The 20947-nt window shown below is 48.0% G+C and overlaps 1 protein-coding gene across 1 annotated transcript; it reads left to right on the forward strand.

Moving 5' to 3' along the window:
• Positions 1-653: 653 nt before the first annotated feature.
• GFRA3 (GDNF family receptor alpha 3) lies at positions 654-20215 on the forward strand. Its single transcript, XM_048861880.2, has 8 exons — positions 654-1153; positions 8768-9040; positions 9926-10018; positions 11818-12163; positions 12245-12354; positions 14050-14184; positions 15340-15470; positions 15800-20215. The coding sequence occupies exons 1-8, from the start codon at positions 1060-1062 to the stop codon at positions 15935-15937; spliced, it is 1320 nt and encodes a 439-aa protein (XP_048717837.2). The 5' UTR covers positions 654-1059; the 3' UTR covers positions 15938-20215.
• Positions 20216-20947: the final 732 nt, after the last annotated feature.

The following is a 20947-nucleotide window of genomic DNA, read 5'->3' on the forward strand; positions in this document are numbered from 1 at the left end:
GGAGGCATGTAGGTAGGAATAGCGGTCAGTAGGTTTCCGGTATAGGGTGGTGTTTATGTGACCATTGTTTATTAGCACTGTAGTGTCCAGGAAGTGGATCTCTTGTGTGGACTGGACCAGGCTGAGGTTGGTGGTGGGATGGAAATTGTTGAAATCATGGTGGAATTCCTCAAGGGCTTCTTTTCCATGGGTCCAGTTGATGAAGATGTCATCAATATAGCGCAAGTAGAGTAGGGGCTTTAGGAGACAAGAGCTGGGGAAGCGTTGTTCTAAATCAGCCATAAAAATGTTGGCATACTGTGGGGCCATGCGGGTACCCATAGCAGTGCCGCTGATCTGAAGGTATACATTGTCCCCAAATGTGAAATAGTTATGGGTAAGGACAAAGTCACAAAGTTCAGCCACCAGGTTAGCCGTGACATTATCGGGGATAGTGTTCCTGACGGCTTGTAGTCCATCTTTGTGTGGAATGTTGGTGCTCTCCAGCAGGGCAGACCCATTCTGGGTAGGGGACCCATCACTGCCCGCCTGCACTTCCTTATCACCAATCCGCTGGAAGCTGTGGCGCTGGGTCAGCCCGCTTCTGAGAGACAGGACACCGAGTTCCTCCTGCAGGTTGCTCTGGGCACAGGAGTTGGACCTGTTCCCTGCGGCCGGTTACCTTGCTGAGGGCAGGGTTTCTCTCTCAGACCCCTCGCCCATCCAGCTGGCCAGATCTGACACATGCAGATACACAGACCCGCCGAGGAAATCACACGCGCAGACACAGCGCCACAGACAAGGCTGCACACGTGCGGCTACCCACAGCAGCTGCGAGACACCTGGGCCGGCTCCAGAGGCTGAGGGAGGGCTGGCCGGCCAGTCCGTGGGGAGGGGGCAGAGCCCGCCGAGGCTCGGGGGAGGAGGCTGCAGGCAGCTGGCGGAGCAGGACGCGCAGACCCGGCGGAGCGCAGCGGGAGGCTGCCCAGTCCGCGCTCAGCACTCGGACAGCGCAGAGCCGGGAGGCGCCTGCCCCGCCGAGCCGAGCCCCGAGAGGAGCATGTGAGCGCCCGGAGGGACATGGGGACCCGCTCGCAGCGCAGGGACCTTCCGCGCCTGCCCGGCTCCAGCATGGGGCTCCCTCTGCTGCTGGGGCTGCTCCTCTGCCGAGCCGGTAACTGCAGGGGTCTGCCGGGGTGCGGGGTCTGTGCCCGCGGGCGGGACACGCGCTCCGAGAATTTACCGACTCCCGGCGCCGAGCCGGCGCCGAGCTGCGGGGCGTCGCTAGCGGCTAGCGGGGCTCGGAGTGTGGCGGGGCCGAGCGGCTCCGGGCGCGATTTGCCTCTCCCCCGCCTCGCTCCTCTGCGCCCGCAGGTGCCCCGGCGGGGGGCGGGCAGCCTGCTCCGCCCGGGGCTCCGGGACTGCACTGGATCCCCCGGGCGGGCTCCTGGAGGCTCTCTCCCCCCGCCCCGGCTCGGCCCCGGGCTGTGCTGGGCCCGGCTCCGCCTGCGTGGGGTCCGGCTCCCAGGGCCCCTGGCCGCCCCGCTGCGTGTGCCGCAGCCCAGGGGCTCGGCGCAGCCTCGGGCGGCGCAGCGCGCGCAGGTGGGTGCGGACGGCTGCGCGGGAGCGGAGCGCGCTTTGGGGGAGCCGGGGTCTGGCGCTGAGCCGCTTTGTTTTGTACGAATAAGCAAAGGGCGGAGGTCTCCCAGCTCTGCCCGAAGCCAGCATCAAGAGCGCTCCCGCAGGGGTGGCGACCTGTCTAGGGACAGTTTTTACACCGGGTTAACGATCCCGGTTTGAACCCAGTGTCGGTAAAGGGTCCCGGCTCTACGGCTACCTGTCCGTGTGCGTTAACTCACTGTAACTGTGTTCTCACGAGCGGTGCTTTCGGTTAAAAAATCACACCCCGGCCAAAAGAGTTACTTCAGCCCAACGCCCGAGAGTGATGCAGGCTCTGCATCTGTTTGCGGAAGCGACAGCGAAGAGTTTCGGTTGGGATTTGCGGCTCCATCCTGATCACTTGCAGTTATGGCCAGGACCCAGTTTTCGGTGCCAAAGAGCAGAACGGGCTGGACTGGATGATCAGGCGCTCTGAGCAGGTGTTTCGTGGCCGATTTACAGCAGAGAAACCCAGACATCCCTTTTTTGTAGCGAAGGTGTCGCATTGGTAAGGACGCTGCAGCCAAGCCTTTATTAGAGGCTATCGTAGCTGAAGTTTGCTCGTGGGATGCTTCACCGAAAGTGAACTTTGCATTAGCAAGGGGTTTATTCTGGCAGATCCGGAGGCTGATGGGTTTTTGTTTACCTTAGGGCCCACGGAGCGGCTAGCATCTCACAAGAAGGCACAGGTTCCTTTGCAGGCCACTCAAAGGGGTGCTAGGGCAATAAAGCCTCAGCAAAAAATTGGCATTTGCTCTTGGAGTTGAGCTGCATTTGGGGAGTACTTGAGTCAGCACCCAGATGTTGCTGGTCGGAGGCATCTATCTACATGTTTTGTCTTCTTCTACAGCGGAGGGTCAATCAGTGAGCTAAGGAGGTTCTAGGTTTTGCCCCCAGTTTAATGATGTTTTGTAACCATTTAAAGTTCATAGAATATCCGGGTTGGAAGGGACCTCAGGAGGTCATCTAGTCCAACCCCCTGCTCAAAGCAGGACCAGTCCCCAATTTTTGCCCCAGATCCCTAAATAGCCCCCTCAAGGATTGAACTCACAACCCTGTGGTTGTCTAGGCCAATGGACAAACCACTGAGCTATCCCCCTCACCCTCAGGGGGAAGACTCAATTGGAGGCAAAGCAGCTGATAAATTCCCCCAAAGCAGCAGGTGCCCAAAAGCTGCGAACAGCCCCAAAGTGGCTTGCCAGGCTCAGAAGAGGCTCATTCTTTGAAGCCAAGACAAACTCATTGGATTTCCTTGGGTCCAGTAATTACCCTCAGAACCAATTTTACAGAAGTTTGTGTTCCTGGAACCAAAATATTAACCACAAATATGGGAATTACTCAAAGTAAAAAGACTCCTCATGGGTCTGAAAGTTGGCCCCGGGGAGCCAGGGCTGGGGGAAAGAGACAGTTCCTAGTCCCACTACTATCGCCAAGACAAGAGGAAGAGGCAGATCTGAGAGGAGACAACAGAAGGTGGAAGTGGCTGCAGCTTCTTTTCAGGAGTCACTGGGACCTGCAACATCACCACTAGTGCCACATGCTCTCATACAATCTATTTTACTGGTAGCCAAACCAATAGCTAGTGTGTGTTTTACTCCCAGGTTTCTTGCACTGCAGGGCCTGTGAGGGTCCCCAGGATTGAGTGAGCATCTGGATTCTGTAACTAAATGACAATCATAATCCAAGAGCCTCATCTAGTGATGGCAGCTGTGAACAGAGGCTGTCTATGACTGCTCTCTCTCCTACTGTTGCAAAGTCAGGGGAGCTTAGATTATAAAAAATTTCTCTACTGACAGGCTTGCTAATATCGCCATACAATCATCACAAAGCCAGTACAACTCACTTTGGAATTTGCATTGCTGATATGGTTGAAAATATAGGAGTTACAAAACCCATTTCACTCTACAGCTCTCAAACAGTCCCAGAGTCCTGTCTGTGGCAGTAGATATGGGGATGATTTTGGAGCTTTCAATCCAGTAAAGCTGAAATTGCTAAACATCACACTGACTGCTTAAAAAATAAACTGAGACAAGGTGGGTGAGGTAATATCTTTTATTGGACCAATTTCTGCTGGTGAGAGCGCAGTAAGCTCGAAAGCGTGTCTCTCTGACCAACAGAATCATAGAATCATAGAATATCAGGGTTGGAAGGGACCTCAGGAGGTCATGTAGTCCAACCCCCTGCTCAAAGCAGGACCAATCCCCAATTAAATCATCCCAGCCAGGGCTTTGTCAAGCCTGACCTTAAAAACTTCTAAGGAAGGAGATTCTACCACCTCCCTAGGTAACGCATTCCAGTGTTTCACCACCCTCCTAGTGAAAAAGTTTTTCCTAATATCCAACCTAAACCTCCCCCACTGCAACTTGAGACCATTACTCCTTGTCCTGTCCTCTTCTACCACTGAGAATAGTCTAGAACCATCCTCTTTGGAACCACCTCCCAGGTAGTTGAAAGCAGCTATCAAATCCCCCCTCATTCTTCTCTTCTGCAGACTAAACAATCCCAGTTCCCTCAGCCTCTCCTCATAAGTCATGTGTTCCAGACCCCTAATCATTTTTGGCATCTTAGAGACTAACCAATTTATTTGAGCATAAGCTTTCGTGAGCTACAGCTCACTTCATCGGATGCATACTGTGGAAACTGCAGAAGACATTATATACACAGAGACCATGAAACAATACCTCCTCCCACCCCACACTCCTGCTAGTAATAGCTTATCTAAAGTGATCACTCTCCTTACAATGTGTATGATAATCAAGTTGGGCCATTTCCAGCACAAATCCAGGTTTTCTCACCCTCCACTCCCCCCCCCACAAACTCACTCTCCTGCTGGTAATAGCCCATCCAAAGTGACAATGTGTATGATAATCAAGGTGGGCCATTTCCAGCACAAATCCAGGTTTTCTCACCCCCCCACCCCTCCAAAAACCACACACACAAACTCACTCTCCTGCTGGTAATAGCTTATCCAAAGTGACCACTCTCCTTACAATGTGTATGAAAATCAAGGTGGGCCATTTCCAGCACAAATCCAGGTTTTCTTACCCCCCCAAAAAAAACACACACACACACACAAACTCACTCTCCTGCTGGTAATGGCTTATCCAAAGTGATCACTCTCCCTACAATGTGTATGATAATCAAGGTGGGCCATTTCCAGCATAAATCCAAGTTTAACCAGAACGTCTGGGGGGGGGGGGTAGGAAAAAACAAGGGGAAATAGGCTACCTTGCATAATGACTTAGCCACTCCCAGTCTCTATTTAAGCCTAAATTAATAGTATCCAATTTGCAAATGAATTCCAATTCAGCAGTTTCTCACTGGAATCTGGATTTGAAGTTTTTTTGTTTAAGATAGCGACCTTCATATCTGTAATTGCGTGACCAGAGAGATTGAAGTGTTCTCTGACTGGTTTATGAATGTTATAATTTTTGACATCTGATTTGTGTCCATTTATTCTTTTACGTAGAGACTGTCCAGTTTGACCAATGTACATGGCAGAGGGGCATTGCTGGCACATGATGGCATATATCACATTGGTGGATGTGCAGGTGAACGAGCCTCTGATAGTGTGGCTGATGTTATTAGGCCCTGTGATAGTGTCCCCTGAATAGATATGTGGGCACAGTTGGCAACGGGCTTTGTTGCAAGGATAGGTTCCTGGGTTAGTGGTTCTGTTGTGTGGTATGTGGTTGCTGGTGAGTATTTGCTTCAGGTTGGGGGGCTGTCTGTAGGCAAGGACTGGCCTGTCTCCCAAGATTTGTGAGAGTGTTGGGTCATCCTTCAGGATAGGTTGTAGATCCTTAATAATGCGTTGGAGGGGTTTTAGTTGGGGGCTGAAGGTGATGGCTAGTGGCATTCTTCTGTTTCTTCACTTCCGCGGTGGGTATTGTAGTTGTAAGGATGCTTGATAGAGATCTTGTAGGTGTTTGTCTCTGTCTGAGGGGTTGGAGCAAATGCGGTTGTATCGCAGAGCTTGGCTGTAGACGATGGATCGTGTGGTGTGGTCAGGGTAAAAGCTGGAGGCATGTAGGTAGGAATAGCGGTCAGTAGGTTTCTGGTATAGGGTGGTGTTTATGTGACCATTGTTTATTAGCACTGTATGTCCAGGAAGTGGATCTCTTGTGTGGACTGGACCAGGCTGAGATTGATGGTGGGATGGAAATTGTTGAAATCATGGTGGAATTCCTCAAGGGCTTCTTTTCCATGGGTCCAGTTGATGAAGATGTCATCAATATAGCGCAAGTAGAGTAGGGGCGTTAGGGGACGAGAGCTGAGGAAGCGTTGTTCTAAATCAGCCATAAAAATGTTGGCATACTGTGGGGCCATGGGGGTACCCATAGCAGTGCCGCTGATCTGAAGGTATACATTGTCCCCAAATGTAAAATAGTTATGAATAAGGACAAAGTCACAAAGTTCAGCCACCAGGTTAGCCGTGACATTATTGGGGATAGTGTTCTTGACGGCTTGTAGTCCATCTTTGTGTGGAATGTTGGTGTAGAGGGCTTCTACATCCATAGTGGCCAGGATGATGTTATCAGGAAGATCACCGATGGATTGTAGTTTCCTCAGGAAGTCAGTGGTGTCTCAAAGGTAGCTGGGAGTGCTGGTAGCATAGGGCCTGAGGAGGGAGTCTACATAGCCAGACAATCCTGCTGTCAGGGTGCCAATGCCTGAGATGATGGGGCGCCCAGGATTTCCAGGTTTATGGATCTTGGGTAGTAGATAGAATATCCCAGGTCGGGGTTCCAGGGATGTGTCTGTGCAGATTTGATCTTGTGCTTTTTCAGGAAGTTTCTTGAGCAAATGCTGTAGTTGCTTTTGGTAACTCTCAGTGGGATCATAGGGTAATGGCTTGTAGAAAGTGGCGTTGGAGAGCTGCCGAGCAGCCTCTTGTTCATATTCCAACCTATTCATGATGACAACAGCACCTCCTTTGTCAGCCTTTTTGATTATGATGTCAGAGTTGTTTCTGAGGCTGTGGATGGCATTGTGTTCTGCACGGCTGAGGTTATGGGGCAAGTGATGCTGCTTTTCCACAATTTCAGCCTGTGCACGTCAGCGGAAGCACTCTATGTAGAAGTCCAGTCTGCTGTTTCGACCTTCAGGAGGAGTCCACCTAGAATCCTTCTTTTTGTAATGTTGGTAGGATTAGTGGATTAGTATGTTGTTCAGAGGTATTTTGGAAATATTCCTTGAGTCGGAGACGTCGAAAATAGGATTCTAGGTCACCACAGAACTGTATCATGTTCGTGGGGGTGGAGGGGCAGAAGGAGAGGCCCCGAGATAGGACAGCTGCTTCTGCTGGGCTGAGAGTATAGTTGGATAGGTTAACAATATTGGTGGGTGGGTTGAGGGAACCATTGCTGTGGCCCCTTGTAGCATGTAGTAGTTTAGAAAGTTTAGTGTCCTTTTTCTTTTGTAGAGAAGCAAAGTGTGCATTGTAAATGGCTTGTCTAGTTTTAGTAAATTCCAGCCACGAGGAAGTTTGTGTGGAAGGTTGGCTTTTTATGAGAGTATCCATTTTTGAGAGCTCATTCTTAATCTTTCCCTGTTTGCTGTAGAGGATGTTGACCAGGTGATTCCGCAGTTTCTTTGAGAGCGTGTGGCACAAGCTGTCAGCATAGTCTGTGTGGTATGTAGATTGTAATGGATTTTTTACCTTCAGTCCTTTTGGTACGATGTCCATCTGTTTGCATTTGGAAAGGAAGATGATGTCTGTCTGTACAAGTTTTTTCATGCAGTTGATAGATTTCCACTCCATACAATATATAGCATTACAGTGTGGATATGGATATATTGTATGGAGTGGATAGATTTCCACTCCATACAATATATAGCATTACAGTGCTAATAAACAATGGTCACATAAACACCATCCTATACTGTCACAATGCCAAGAAACTACTAAAAAGGCATAGCAGAATGATAGAGACTCATGGGCAGCATGACTTGAAAAATTAGAAGGCATGGGCAGCAGTCCAGCATGGCGTCACATGTCATGCAACCAGACTCTACTGCCTACAGCAAATAAACTTTTGAAGCCAGCAACAGTGGAAAAGGTGACAGAACAAATTAAATGATGGTGACAGCAAATAGTATGAGAGGTGCCAAAGATCTTCCTGAACTCCAGACAGTACAACCAGCAACCTAATGACAAAGATAAGATGGAGGGCAAGGACAGGTATCCAAAGAGCAGCACCAAGGCTATACATGGTGAAAGTATAAGGACAACTCAACCGCCACAACCCTTGTATCCTAAGAATAACCAAGGAACAATTGCCCTCAAGAGATGGCCCACATAGATTCACACACAGGAGCTACAATAGAAACTGACAATGACAATGTAATTAATTCCCATTAGTTACCCTGAGAAGGTGGCAAATACATGCCAGTTAATGAACCTGCACAAAAATCTCCAGAAGAAAAACACCAACAGATGAAAGGACTTCAAATAATATCCCTCTAAGTGGAAGAGCCCTAATGTTGCCAAGTTTCAAAGACTCCTACATTGTTAATTCAATAATTTCAATTAACATCCATTATAGGAAGAGAGAAGTGTCCTATATAAAAAATGTATATATACTGATATATCTCTAGTTAATATTAAGGGTACCATTTATTACCATAAGAATATGTACCATTGTTCATAAGTGTCGTAGGTTCACTATAGTTGTTATTCTGTACTGCAAATGGCTTTTTAAATGCAGCTCTTATACCTAGTTCCAGCACCTGAGTTTTCCTTGGGGATCTTCTGTCCCATGTAAGTACTGAACAGCCCTGATCCTGATCAGGTTTGGAAGATTGCAAGACACCCATAGGAGGGTTTTTTTATAAAGCTGGCAAATGGCTTTGTATATAATCTCTTGCTATCCCTTTGCACCAATGTGAGTTCCTTTTGATGTCCATCCTCTCATTTCTAAAGGGAGGGAGCTCTTGTTCCCCACCTGTCCTACACCAAAGGCAGAGGATTCCATCTCACCCAGATCAGATACACTTTCCCATGGCTGCCTTTGCAGAGATGTTCTTGCTGAGATAGGACAGAAAGCCTGCAGTGATGGTACTGGAACAATTATTGTGTGGCTTTCTCCCTGAATGAAGCCCTATCACTCTGTCCCTACTTCAACAGGAGGCCTCCTTGCTCTTCCAAGGGACTGCATAGCAGCTGAGAAGATTTGCCTGATGGACCCTGCGTGCAATGCCACCTACCAGGCCCTGGAAAACTGCTCCCTTGATAAGACGCGTTTCCTCCCTCTGAGTCCTGATGCCAGAGCAAGGTGCCAGGATGCAAAGCTAGACCTCAGAAGCAGCCCTTTACTGCACTGCAAGTGTCACCGGCGCATGAGGAGACAGAAGCTCTGCCTGCGCATCTACTGGACTCTTCACGCCAGCTTCACTCGCGGTGAGATGGAATCATTGTTCATACGCTATCTAGTAATGACACAAACCTCTGCGCTATTAATACACACTCCCCAACAAGGGCAGGAGAGGGGTGCAGTGGAGAATCCTGCCACAGCTCACTCTCCAACCCTGGAGGTGGTTGCTGGAGAAACATCACACAGGCTTCCACCTCCTGGGGAAGAGGAGTCACTGGTCCTTTACAATAAATGTTTAAGAAATTAATATAATAAGCAAAGCTTGGACACAGATTTCATTTTTGGTTTAAAACTTATGACATGAGGTGGTGAGTTTATGTTCATGAAACAATTCTGGGGCTGGACCCTCAGGCTAACCAACAGGACTACAGAGGGTCAGAGAGAGGGGTAGGGTGAGAAGGGAGGTTACGCTGCAACCTAAAGAAACACAGAAAGTTGGTTTTGTCCAGCAGTGAGCAAGAGATTAATTAAAATGAGAAAAACAGTGTTATCCTGAAAGCTGCTGTCTCACTGCTTTACTGTAAAAAGCTTCTGCCTAAAACTTCCCCCCCTCCCTGCTGTAATTTTAAAGGGTCAGTGCACATATCCTCATGAATGCTGAGACTGAAAAGGAACAAATGAAAACTAGATCTAATCCTGGACACAGAGAAGCCAATGAGTGACTCCCATGTCAAAGCTGCTTAGTAACACAACAGTATCTCTGATAGGTCGGGGCCATGGTTTGCTCTTGCTGGCTCTGCCTGGTTCTTGAGTAAAGCAGTGTGTTTCTGGATGAACTCCAGTCCTGTGGGTGCAACCAGATATGTTTTGTGTGTGCATGAAAGTCTCTCTAAAAGGAGAAGCTGGTTCCAGTGTGTCCCCCTCTCCCCCCCCCGCCCCACATCCCTGAATGTGTGTCTCACCTTGCCTAGGTTATTTCAATTTGGAGACTTCTCCTTATGAGGATCCAGCAAATGAAGAACCCTGGAAGATTGACTACAACAAACTGGCAGCTTTGGTTTCAGGTAGGGATCATGACAGGTACACATTTTCCCCTTTTTCTTCCTTTCTCAGGGGCCACCTACTGCGCTGAGGATTTTTAAGAGGGAAAATATTTTGAGGCAGCACCCCCGTTAAAACTGGTCAGGGGAATATTGGCTCCAGAGGACCTGAGATAGACAGGTGAAGCTTTTGGAGTCAGCATGTCAGAGAGTGGGGTGGATCCGTAGATCCCACTGCCTGTAAGTGAAGCTATCCAAAAGGTAACCAGTTCGGAGAGATTAAAGGGACAGAGTCAGAAGAATGGAATGCATCAAGGAAAGCCCAACAAGGAAACAAGTCTAACAATTTCCATTTTATACATAATCCAGAATTTTTAAAACTATTAAGATATAATAAATATTGGCATTTTCTCCATTATTTTTATTTTCCTTTAGCTTGTTTAGAAAAATCAAAGATTTAGTTAACAGACAGGTGAGATTCCCTCTCCGTTGGACAATATCCACTTATTCCAAAAAGCATTACCAGACAGAAAAAATCTTCCATATGCTCTGATATTTGGTGTACCGCAATTTCTCTATAAGACATCCCAACTAAAAAGAAAATATACATTACTAAAAAAGCACCTACCTCTGATTTAGGCCTTCTTATGGCCTGCCCATATCATGGAGGATAGATCCATCAATGGCTATTAGCCAGGATGGGCAGGGATAGTATCCCTAGCCTCTGTTAGCCAGAAGCTGGGAATGGGTGACAGGGGATGGATCACTTCATGATTACCTGTTCTGTTCATTCCCTCTGAAGCACCTGGCATTGGCCACTGTCAGAAGACAGGATACTGGGCTAGATGGACCTTTGTTCTGACCCAGTATGGCTGTTCTTATGTCTAGTGTTCCCTGAGTTGCCTTCTAGTTTGTAAACTTAACTAAGAACAATTAGGAATATTTATGACCAGAGAGATAATTTTATAATGTATGGTTTCAGAGTAGCAGCCTTGTACTCCTTTTCTTTTTACAATGTATGTTACTTATGGTAGTTCACAATTTTTTCCAGTGAACTGCTAGAATGTCAGTGGCATAAACCAGCATATGTGCCATTCAGTTTACTGCTCTTTACACCATATATATCTTTCATTGCTGTCCTCAAAAGGAGTGTGTGTCAGGATATGGGTTTATTTCATTGAGCAATTCTTTTTATTTGTTCAAATAACGGAATCGAATCAATCTCACCAAAGATATATCTATAACTTTTTTGTCATTGTTGCCAACAAAGCCCTGAACTCTTTTCATAGACCTTTATGTTCAGCTGGAGTTCACCACCACTTTACATGACCTTAGATATAATCTTTTTCCCTTATCACTGTCCTCTTCACTAGCAGGACAAATGTTTGAAAACTGTTTACCTGGGCCCAGAACAAGGTTTAAATGCTGTTTTCAGACACTGTTCCCCAGCAGTCATAGAGGAAGGAGAGTAACTCCTCCTGCTTCATAAGGCAACGAGTGAGCCATAACAGACATAGGTGCGAGCCAGTGAAGCACAAACACCCCCCCACCCTCACCAAACCACATTCCAAAGAGCAAGGCTAGTTCAGGTGTCCGCACGCCTTGGGACTAGGCCTGAATCACATTAGCACTGAGCAGAGTCAGCTTGCCTGATGCCCCTCCCGTTTTCCTGTGAATCTCTGCTGAGTGATCACTAAATTGCAGTGTAACAGAGGATGGTAGCCTGCCCTCTCCCAGGGGCTGCAGAAGCCTGCAGCTCCTCCTGCCCACACCTAAAATCTCCTCTGGGATTTACTGTTCCTGGGTTTCTGTTGGCTTTTCAGGTTCACATCTAGCAGGGGACAGTGCAAATCCCTGCCTGAAAGCAACTCACTTCTGCAGTCTGAATAAGAAATGTGTCCATCTGCGCACATATTATGCATCCAGCTGCACCAAGGGGGCAGAGTCTGGAGGCACCTGTGACCAGCGAAAGTGCCACAAAAGGCTACGACAGTTCTTTGAGAAGGTCCCTGAGGATTTCACCAAGAGGCTCCTGTTCTGTCCATGTCAAGATGAGCTCTGTGGGGAGCGACGCCGGAAAACCATTGTCCCTGAGTGCTCCTTCCAGGACAGCATCAAACCCAACTGCCTCCTTCTTTTGGACTCCTGTATCAAAGACCATATCTGCAAGTACGTCTGTCAGCAAGGGGCATTAGCCCAGTGAAAAGGGCAGTCCTGACTCTCATGCTCTTCTTCTTCTTCTTCCTACAGATCCCGACTGGCTGATTTCCAACAGAACTGTCAGCCTGCAGGCATATCCCCAGATGGCTGTTCTCAGCACAACCATGCTGCGTGCCTGCAGGCTTACATGGGGATGATTGGTAAGTGGTGACCAAAGGGGAACATAAGAAGGCTTGATGAGGAGCATGCTCTCAGGCATACATGGGGATAGAGGGAGTGACAAGAGGGTGTGCCTGAAGGTGTATGGAGCTGAGGACTGGCAAGGTCCAGGCCCTGATCTTATCAGAGCTTAAGGTCATGGTATTGAAGACACTTGAGGCTGGCCTATGTTGGTGTTTTCCCTGACCCAGTGTAGACAGAGCCTAAAGAGGAACTCATTTAGCATCCATAATATCTATGACACCTACAAGGCCAGAGACTATATATTCTCCAATTCTCCCGCCATTGACGAGATAGCAGCATCACCCCCAATTCTCTTATACCAAATCTATTTTGCTTCTTACAAAGGTGCTAGGCTAGTCTACACTGGCAATGCTAAAGCGCTTGGTCGTAGCTCAGCGAGGGGCATAGCTCCTAGCTCTGGGGCACTGTCTACACTGGCGCTTCACAGCGCTGCAACTTGCTGTGCTCAGAGGGGTGTTTTTTCACCCCCCTGAGCGAGAAAGTTGCAGTGCTGTTAATTGCCAGTGTAGACAAGCCTGCTTATCCTGCAGTGTCTGAGCAGCAGAGCCCTGCCCAGCTGTGTGATATAGCCACTCCTGACATTCCAGCCACTGGATGTTTTACAGCCACTTTATCCTTTTACTATCCAAATGAACATCCATTCTTAGGGTCCTTGGTTGCTGACACCTTAAACCCTGTATTCCCTCATAGTTTGGCTGCCTGAGCCCTGATGGGACATTGTTGGTGACATATCCAGCAAAAGCCTTCATAGAGGCCACAGGGGCACTGGGATATAAGATGTCCCTGGTCACACCTGGTTGTGGCCAAACTGCCAAAGCATCCCAAGGTTCGCTCCCTGTGACAGCTGTAATAGACATGAATCTGCTAACAGTGAAGCTGTATAGGCCAGGAATGAGTGGGCACTTTAACTGCATTTCCAGACTATCCCTGTTTTTTTGTAAAGTCTTCATTGTGTTAACATGGTCACTGAACTGTATCACATAGCCAGGCTGCAGCTGCACAATGTTTATCTGGAAACAGGCCACAGGCCATCAGTTTGTTGGCAGCGGTAACTGGAAGTTACAGTAGAAGAGCATATCACTGCCGCATGCCAGTGCTCCTGTTTCTGGAGAGGGGTAGGGGTGTCTCCACGCTCCGCTACACATCTTCTAATTTACGACTTTCTTCCCATAGGCAGTAATCAGTGTGCTTCATTGTTAGGACCACTTAGGTGGGGTGCAGCAGGCTCCCTGGCCCTTCCTGCACCTGATTCCTCAAGTACCCCAGACAGCATGCGCCTCAGTGCAGAGGGCTCCCTGCCCCCCAAACAACATGCATTTCTGTGCAGAGGGCTCCCTCCCCCCAGCTCCTCCCTGGGCAGCTGTGCCTTGGCGCATTTAGGTTTAATGATAATTCATGATACATTGAAAGTAATACATACAAACATCATTTAGCTAAAGTACATAGAATCTGCCCAGAGAATGGGCCTCCCTAGCCTGCAGCATGTCCAGGGACTCTAGAGGCACAAAGCATGAGTGTGAAGGCCATGGTGTGATGCCCTGGTTAGAGGCAGTGGCTGGTACTCACTGTCTCAGAGGGTTACTGCATGCAGCCCACCTAAAGGTTTTCATACAAACAAATCTTGATTCTCATTTCTTGGGGACTGGGAACAGGTACAGCCATGACACCAAACTATGTTGGTAACTCCAGCACAGAGGTTTCGCTGTGGTGTACCTGTGAGAATAGTGGCAACCAGCAGGAGGAGTGTGACCAGATACGCAGCATGTTCATTAGCAACAAATGCCTCAGTAAGTGCTATATGACAAGCAACTTGGGACACAGATTCATCATAATTAAGTTCAAACTTCTTACTGCTTTCCAGGTCCTACATCACACAGCCCCTACCTACAGCTCCAACCCGCTCTCCTTTGGCATTTCCCTACCCTCTCTACTCCACCACTAGCGTCAGCCTAGATACTCCCTTTCTCTGCTCTTACAGGCATCTCTGAACTTTCTTCCACATTACACCTTATCCCCAGATCTGTTCACAAAGTCACTTCTCTGGCCACATTCAACCCCTCCCAGAGACTCACTTCTGCAGTCTCACCTATAATAAGTGAGGGGGTAGGAGAAGTTAAGAGAGAAAACCAGCATCACACTATATCCATGGCTTACTGAATAATCACATGATCTCACCACCATCATCTTGTCCTTCCTCACCTCCCCTTACCTCTGACCCTCATTCGCTGGACAGAACCTGGGATTTCAGGTGTCTCTGTGAGACACTTAGTATGGTCCTGGTGCTCAAAAAATGAATAGCAATTTGACCCACCACAGCCTGGCACAGACCATATCAATGGGCCAGAAGCTCAGCAATAAACTCTCAAATCCTGGTGGCTGAGATTGGGTAAAATCCAGCTGTGAGTGGTAGCTATGTCCAGAGCCCCTATTCCCCTTAACTATCTCTGGCATCCCAGCAATGGGCTTTGTTAAGATTTAAATATTTTATGACTGTAAAAGCTTCCAAAGGGCATCAAATAAAGAAACAAGCATCACTATATAATTGTTTAATATTAATGTATTTTCTGTGTATATAGTACTATATAGCGAAATCTCATCCCAATAGAACAGCTCCAGCCCACTCACACTGCCCACCTCAGACACACCCCCTTAGGATGACAGAAAGTAGAGGTGGAAAAACCCCATTCAGACCAATCCACTGCACCCCAGATACCATGCGAGATTGGTCCCTGCAGTCTGCTCTGTGATGCTTTATCCACCACATGTCCACTCCCCACAGTAATATGCCACTGCATACAATATTTACACTCATCAAAGCAAAATCACCCTTACAAACTCCAACATGTGAGCTTCCCAGGGTAGCCCTTCGGGGAGAGCTATATTCCAAGGTGAGCAAATCCGGAAAGCACCTTCTTAGACATTTGTTTGACTTCTACCTGCAGAAAACACAATTCAGTCTCAGATGCATCTGAGCCAGGCAACTCTGGAGGGGCAGGAAGGATTGTTTCACATGCCTTCCCTGAGTTTCCAGGGGGACAGCACCAACACTTCTCTTGCTTCAGAAACGTGCCAGGTATGAATTACTTTTCTACCTTCACAAAGCACCCAGTGAAGTAGCATAGAGAAAGTAACTAGCATCAGAGAAACAAGCAGCTCTGGACACCTGAAAGAGGGAGCTGTGCATGTATCAGAGCCTCAGAAAAGTACCCCCTCCCCATCGCCATTCTAGTTGCTCCATCCCATAGGTTAGCAGAGGGGCCAGTGTGTAGGGGCAAGAGCCATATTACTTGGCATGGGAGGTTCCCAAATCCTCAGTGCTAATCTCAGAATGGGAGATCCTGCAGCCAGGGGCCTGAGTGAACTCGATCCAATTTGAATTAATTTCTCCCTTTCCCTTCCCAGGTCACCAAGACAAAGACATGGCCAGACATCTCTGAATACAACAGCATGCCCATGGCCTCCTCTGTATATTCTGGAGCTGGTGTTTCCTGGCCCCCAATGGCCCTGCTGCTACTCCTGCTCCTGCTCAGCCCACCTTAACTTGGCACAACAGGCATCTGTCCCTTCCACATAATTCTCGTCACTCTGCACCCAGATATTGTCCTACTAACTCCCCCTTGGGGAACTGAAGACCTCCAGAGAAGAGGAACTGAACAGTCTCCCCCAGAACAGGAAGGCCTTCTCCTATTTCACTCAGCTCCTTCTGCAGCTAGAACTGCAGGGGCTGGTTGTCCAACACTATCTCCTTCCCCCACTCCTAGCACTGCAAGAGGAAGAGTAGCCAGTTGGGAGACTTTAGGGCACTATTTTGTTTGCTTGTTCTAAAAACAAAGCTAGTCAAAAATCTGTCCAAACAGCGTTTGCCTTTTGAATGAAGGAAAAGGAGGGGCTCCTGCAGGTACCTACGGCCAATTGGTGCTTTCCCTCTAGAGCAGAAAGCAGCAGACTGGTGCCCCAGGGGGCAGAGACCTAACTCTATGGTATTCTGAGAGCAGAGCAAGGCAAACTGACCCATACATTCCTCTGTAAATACCAGCTCTGGGTTCTGTTCAGGACCCTTTTGATCATTTTTCAAATCCATTATTTTAAGCCTATAAAAGAAAACCACCCCAGAGCCAAAGCAAGGAAGCTGGGCTCTGGCCTCTGCTTTTGTTTCTTGTCCCTTTCAGCCATCCATATCTTCCACTCTTAGTGCTAGCAAGAGATGTACCCTTGGATTTCAGCTCCATTTCTTCACTCAGTCCCATTAAACCTTGTTCAGCATTCCATGACACTGCCTGGCTAGGCCATGCTTTTCTAGGACTTCTAAGAGAAAGCATGCAGGCTTATTCAGCTGTACCCACCACAGCTCCCTAGGGATATACTGTGCTGATTTGCAGTGCAAAGACCTCAGGCAGCTGCACTGACCTAGTGTCCCTTCACATACCCCTTTGCCCCCTCCACAGTCTCCCTCCTCTCTGCCAGGTTCCATTTTATGACCTATTTATTCTGGGTGTAAACATGTGTGTTGTGTAACTGCTATTCTGCTGTGCTGCAGTGGCCTGTAAAAATGTGTTGTCCAAGTGAATATTGATTTCTGAGTGCAGGTTACTAGTCCACAATCAATTGTATGAAAGAGCTGCCTTATCAGGGAAGCTTATGTTTTCAGGAGAGCTGGCAGCCCAACTCGGAGCAGCTCCTCTGCACACAGGTGGTGTGTGGCTTTGGAAGATACAATGAAGCTGGGCAAATGTTATGCTCCTGGAATGGATGTGCAGCTGTCAGACCTCTCTACTGATCCCTGTGTTCCATTCCTTCCTGTCCCTCAGAAAGGGAATCTTGTGTTGTGTCACTTAGAATCATAGAAGAGTAGAGTTGGAAGAGACCTCAGGAGGTCATCTAGTCCAATCCCCTGCTCAAAGCAGGACCAACACCAACTAAATCATCCCAGCCAGGGCTTTGTCAAGCCAGGCCTTAAAAACCTCTAAGGATGGAGATGCCACCACCTTCCTAGGTAACCCATTCCAATGCTTCACCACCTTCCTAGTGAAATCGCTTTTCCTAGTATCCAACCTAGACCTTCCCCACTGCAATTTGAGACCATTGCTTCTTGTTATGTCTTCTGTCACCACTGAGAACAGCCTAGCTCCATCCTCCTTGGAACCCCCCTTCAGATAGTTGAAGGCTGCTATCAAATCCCCCCTCACTCTTCTCTTCTGCAGACTAAATAACCCCAGTTCCCTCAGCCTCTCCTTGTAAGTCATGTGCCCCAGCCCCCTAATAATTTTTGTTGCCCTCCCCTGGACTCTCTCCAATTTGTCCCATCCCTTGTGTCATGGGGGGGATCAAAACTGGACACAATACTCCAGGTGTGGCCTCACCAGTGCCAAATAGAGGGGAATAATCATTTCCCTCAATCTGCTGGCAATGCTCCTACTAATACAGCCCAATATGCTGTTGGCCTTCTTGGCAACAAGAACATACTGCTGACTCATATCCAGCTTCTCGTCCACTGTAATCCCCAGGTCCTTTTCTGCAGAACTGCTGCTTAGCCAGTCGGTCTCCAGCCTGTAGCGGTGCATGGGATTCCAGATACCTGAGTACCATAGCATCCCTCATCTCTGGATGCACAAATTACATCTCTCCACTGCACCTCTGAAATGTCCTTCATTTCATATTTCCACTTTGAATCCCAGTCTTCTCTGTGCCCACTCACTGAGGAATTAATTTCTTCCTGCTGCAGCAAGAAGCAGGGACAACACATTGCCCAGCAGAGGGGCTGCACTTAATTTCCATACATTGGAGAAGGTCACAGCCACTGCCATCATTAACAGAGAGGGCTCATCTACAGATGACAAGATGTCCCACTATGCACTGGCACCTGGCTGCTTGGATCAAGCGGGAGCATGGACCCCCCAATGTGCTTTCTACACCTCCATAATCAAGCTGAGGAAGGCAATGTTATAGGATTCCCTGGGCTCCATTTGGCCATGCACTGGTCGGACACTGACATGCAGGGGCTGGCAGTTCCCTGGAAACTTCCTTATTACAGTATAGCAGAAGTTGCCTTCTCCAAAGATTGGTGGTGAGAGGAGAAGTGGTTGCTGTCCCAGTGTCCCACAGCATGCATAAAACACATGCAAGGAGTTCAGAAGAATGTTGGGCTAGCAAGCCCCTATGCGATGTTCCCTGAGTACTCTGTATCCTCTTTTCTAGCCCCTACATAGAATCATAGAATATCAGGGTTGGAAGGGACCTCAGGAGGTCATCTAGTCCAACCCCCTGCTCAAAGCAGGACTGATCCCCAATTAAATCATCCCAGCCAGGGTTTTGTCAAACCTGATCTTAAAAACCTCAAAGGAAGGAGATTCCACCACCTCCCTAGGTAACGCATTCCAATGCTTCACCACCCTCCTAGTGAAAAAGTTTTTCCTAATATCCAACCTAAACCTCCCCCACTGCAACTTGAGACCATTACTCCTCATTCTGTCATCACTACCACTGAGAACAGTCTAGCTCCATCCTCTTTGGAACCCCCTTTCAGGTAGTTGAAAGCAGCTATCAAATCCCCCCTCATTCTTCTCTTCTGCAGACTAAACAATCCCAGTTCCCTCAGCCTCTCCTCATAAGTCATGTGTTCCAGTCCCCTAATCATTTTTGTTGCCCTCCACTGGACGCTTTCCAATTTTTCCACATCCTTCTTGAAGTGTGGGGCCCAAAACTGGACACAGTACTCCAGATGAGGCCTCACCAATGTTGAATAGAGGGGAATGATCACGACCCTCGATCTGCTGGCAATGCCCCTATTTATACAGCCCAAAATGCCATTAGCCTTCTTGGCAAGAAGGGCACACTGCTGACTCATATCCAGCTTCTCGTCCACTGTAACACCTAGGTCCTTTTCTGCAGAACTGCTGCCTAGCCATTCGGTGCCTAGTCTGTAGCAGTGCACGGGATTCTTCCATCCTAAGTGCAGGACTCTGCACTTGTCCTTGTTGAATCTCATCAGATTTCTTTTGGCCCAATCCTCTAATTTGTCTAGGTCCCTCTGTATCCTATCCCTACCCTCCAGTTTATCTACCATTCCTCCCAGTTTAGTGTCATCTGCAAACTTGCTGAGGGTACAGTCCACGCCATCCTCCAGATCATTAATGAAGATATTGAACGAAACCGGCCCGAGGACCGACCCTTGGGGCACTCCACTTGATACCGGCTGCCAACTAGACATGGAGTCATTGATCACTACCTGTTGAGCCCGATGATCTAGCCAGCTCTCTATCCACCTTATAGTCCATTCATCCAGCCCATACTTCTTTAACTTGCTGGCAAGAATACTGTGGGAGACCGTACCAAAACCTTCGCTAAAGTCAAGGAATAACACCTCCACTGCTTTCCCCTCATCCACAGAGCCAGTTATCTCGTCATAGATACATACATGATGTGCTCCCCACAGTTGCCATCCCCCTCTCTCCTCAGCATTATGGCCTGGACCCTCAAAGGTATTTAGGTACCTAAATCAATGGGAATTAGTTACCTAAATCCCTTTTTGGATCTAGACCTATATGCTTTCCCCATTCTACTTCCCTGCTATCCCGGATGCACAGTGCTCTCACAAAGGCAGGTATTTTGTTTGATTTGGGGCAACTTAGAACCAACACTATAAACACAGTTGTCATTTTGTTTGTTATATCCAGTGTGTCACTGGGACTCTAGCCTTCCATCCCCAATGTCTGGCTCACTGAGAGACTGCAAACTCATATCCTGAACATCCAGGGCCAATGGTTGGCTCATACTGGGGCAGGTGCTTTAAAGTTAAATAAATTCCGCTTTAATTGAAAATGTAGAGAAATCCCAACTGGCATTTTTTGCTTCAATCTTCTCTCTCCTTGTATTTACAGCCATACACACCCTTGCCTCTCACACCTATTCACCTGCATGTGTGCATACAACTCTACTTCTCTACACACCTGTACATTCACATCCACATGTACACAGAGCTATTTGCATAACTGCTCTTGCCCGCAGTCCCATACTTGCTTCCACTCCTAACCCTCTCCCCCCAAAATCACACATCTGTGTAGTTACACACAGGCATAAGAACGACCATACTGGGTCAGACCAAAGGTCCATCCAGCCCAGTATCCTGTCTACCAACAGTGGCCAATGCCAGGTGCCCCAGAGGGAGTGAACCTAACAAGTAATGATCAAGTGATCTCTCTCCTGCCATCCATCTCCACCCGCTGACAAACAGAGGCTAGGGACACCATTCCTTACCCATCCTGGCTCATAGCCATTAACTGCATACTGTCCACACACACTGATGAAAACCATCAACGTACTGATCTAGAATAATTTTAAATCTGTTTATTTAAAGGAAAACTCCAAAGTAAGAAGAAAAGGGATTTATTTATTATTTGTATTCCAGTAGCATCTGAGGACCCTATTGTGCTAGGCATTGTACAGACATTTCTGACTAAGCAAACACCAGTTGAGCTCCACCAACATTAGCAACATTAAGAGATGCACTGTGGATGGACTACAAATAGCCCAGAATCTCCTATTAAGAACAGT

The sequence above is a fragment of the Caretta caretta genome, chromosome 8 (genome assembly GCF_965140235.1).
Source record: "Caretta caretta isolate rCarCar2 chromosome 8, rCarCar1.hap1, whole genome shotgun sequence".
Taxonomy (NCBI): Eukaryota; Metazoa; Chordata; order Testudines; family Cheloniidae; genus Caretta; species Caretta caretta.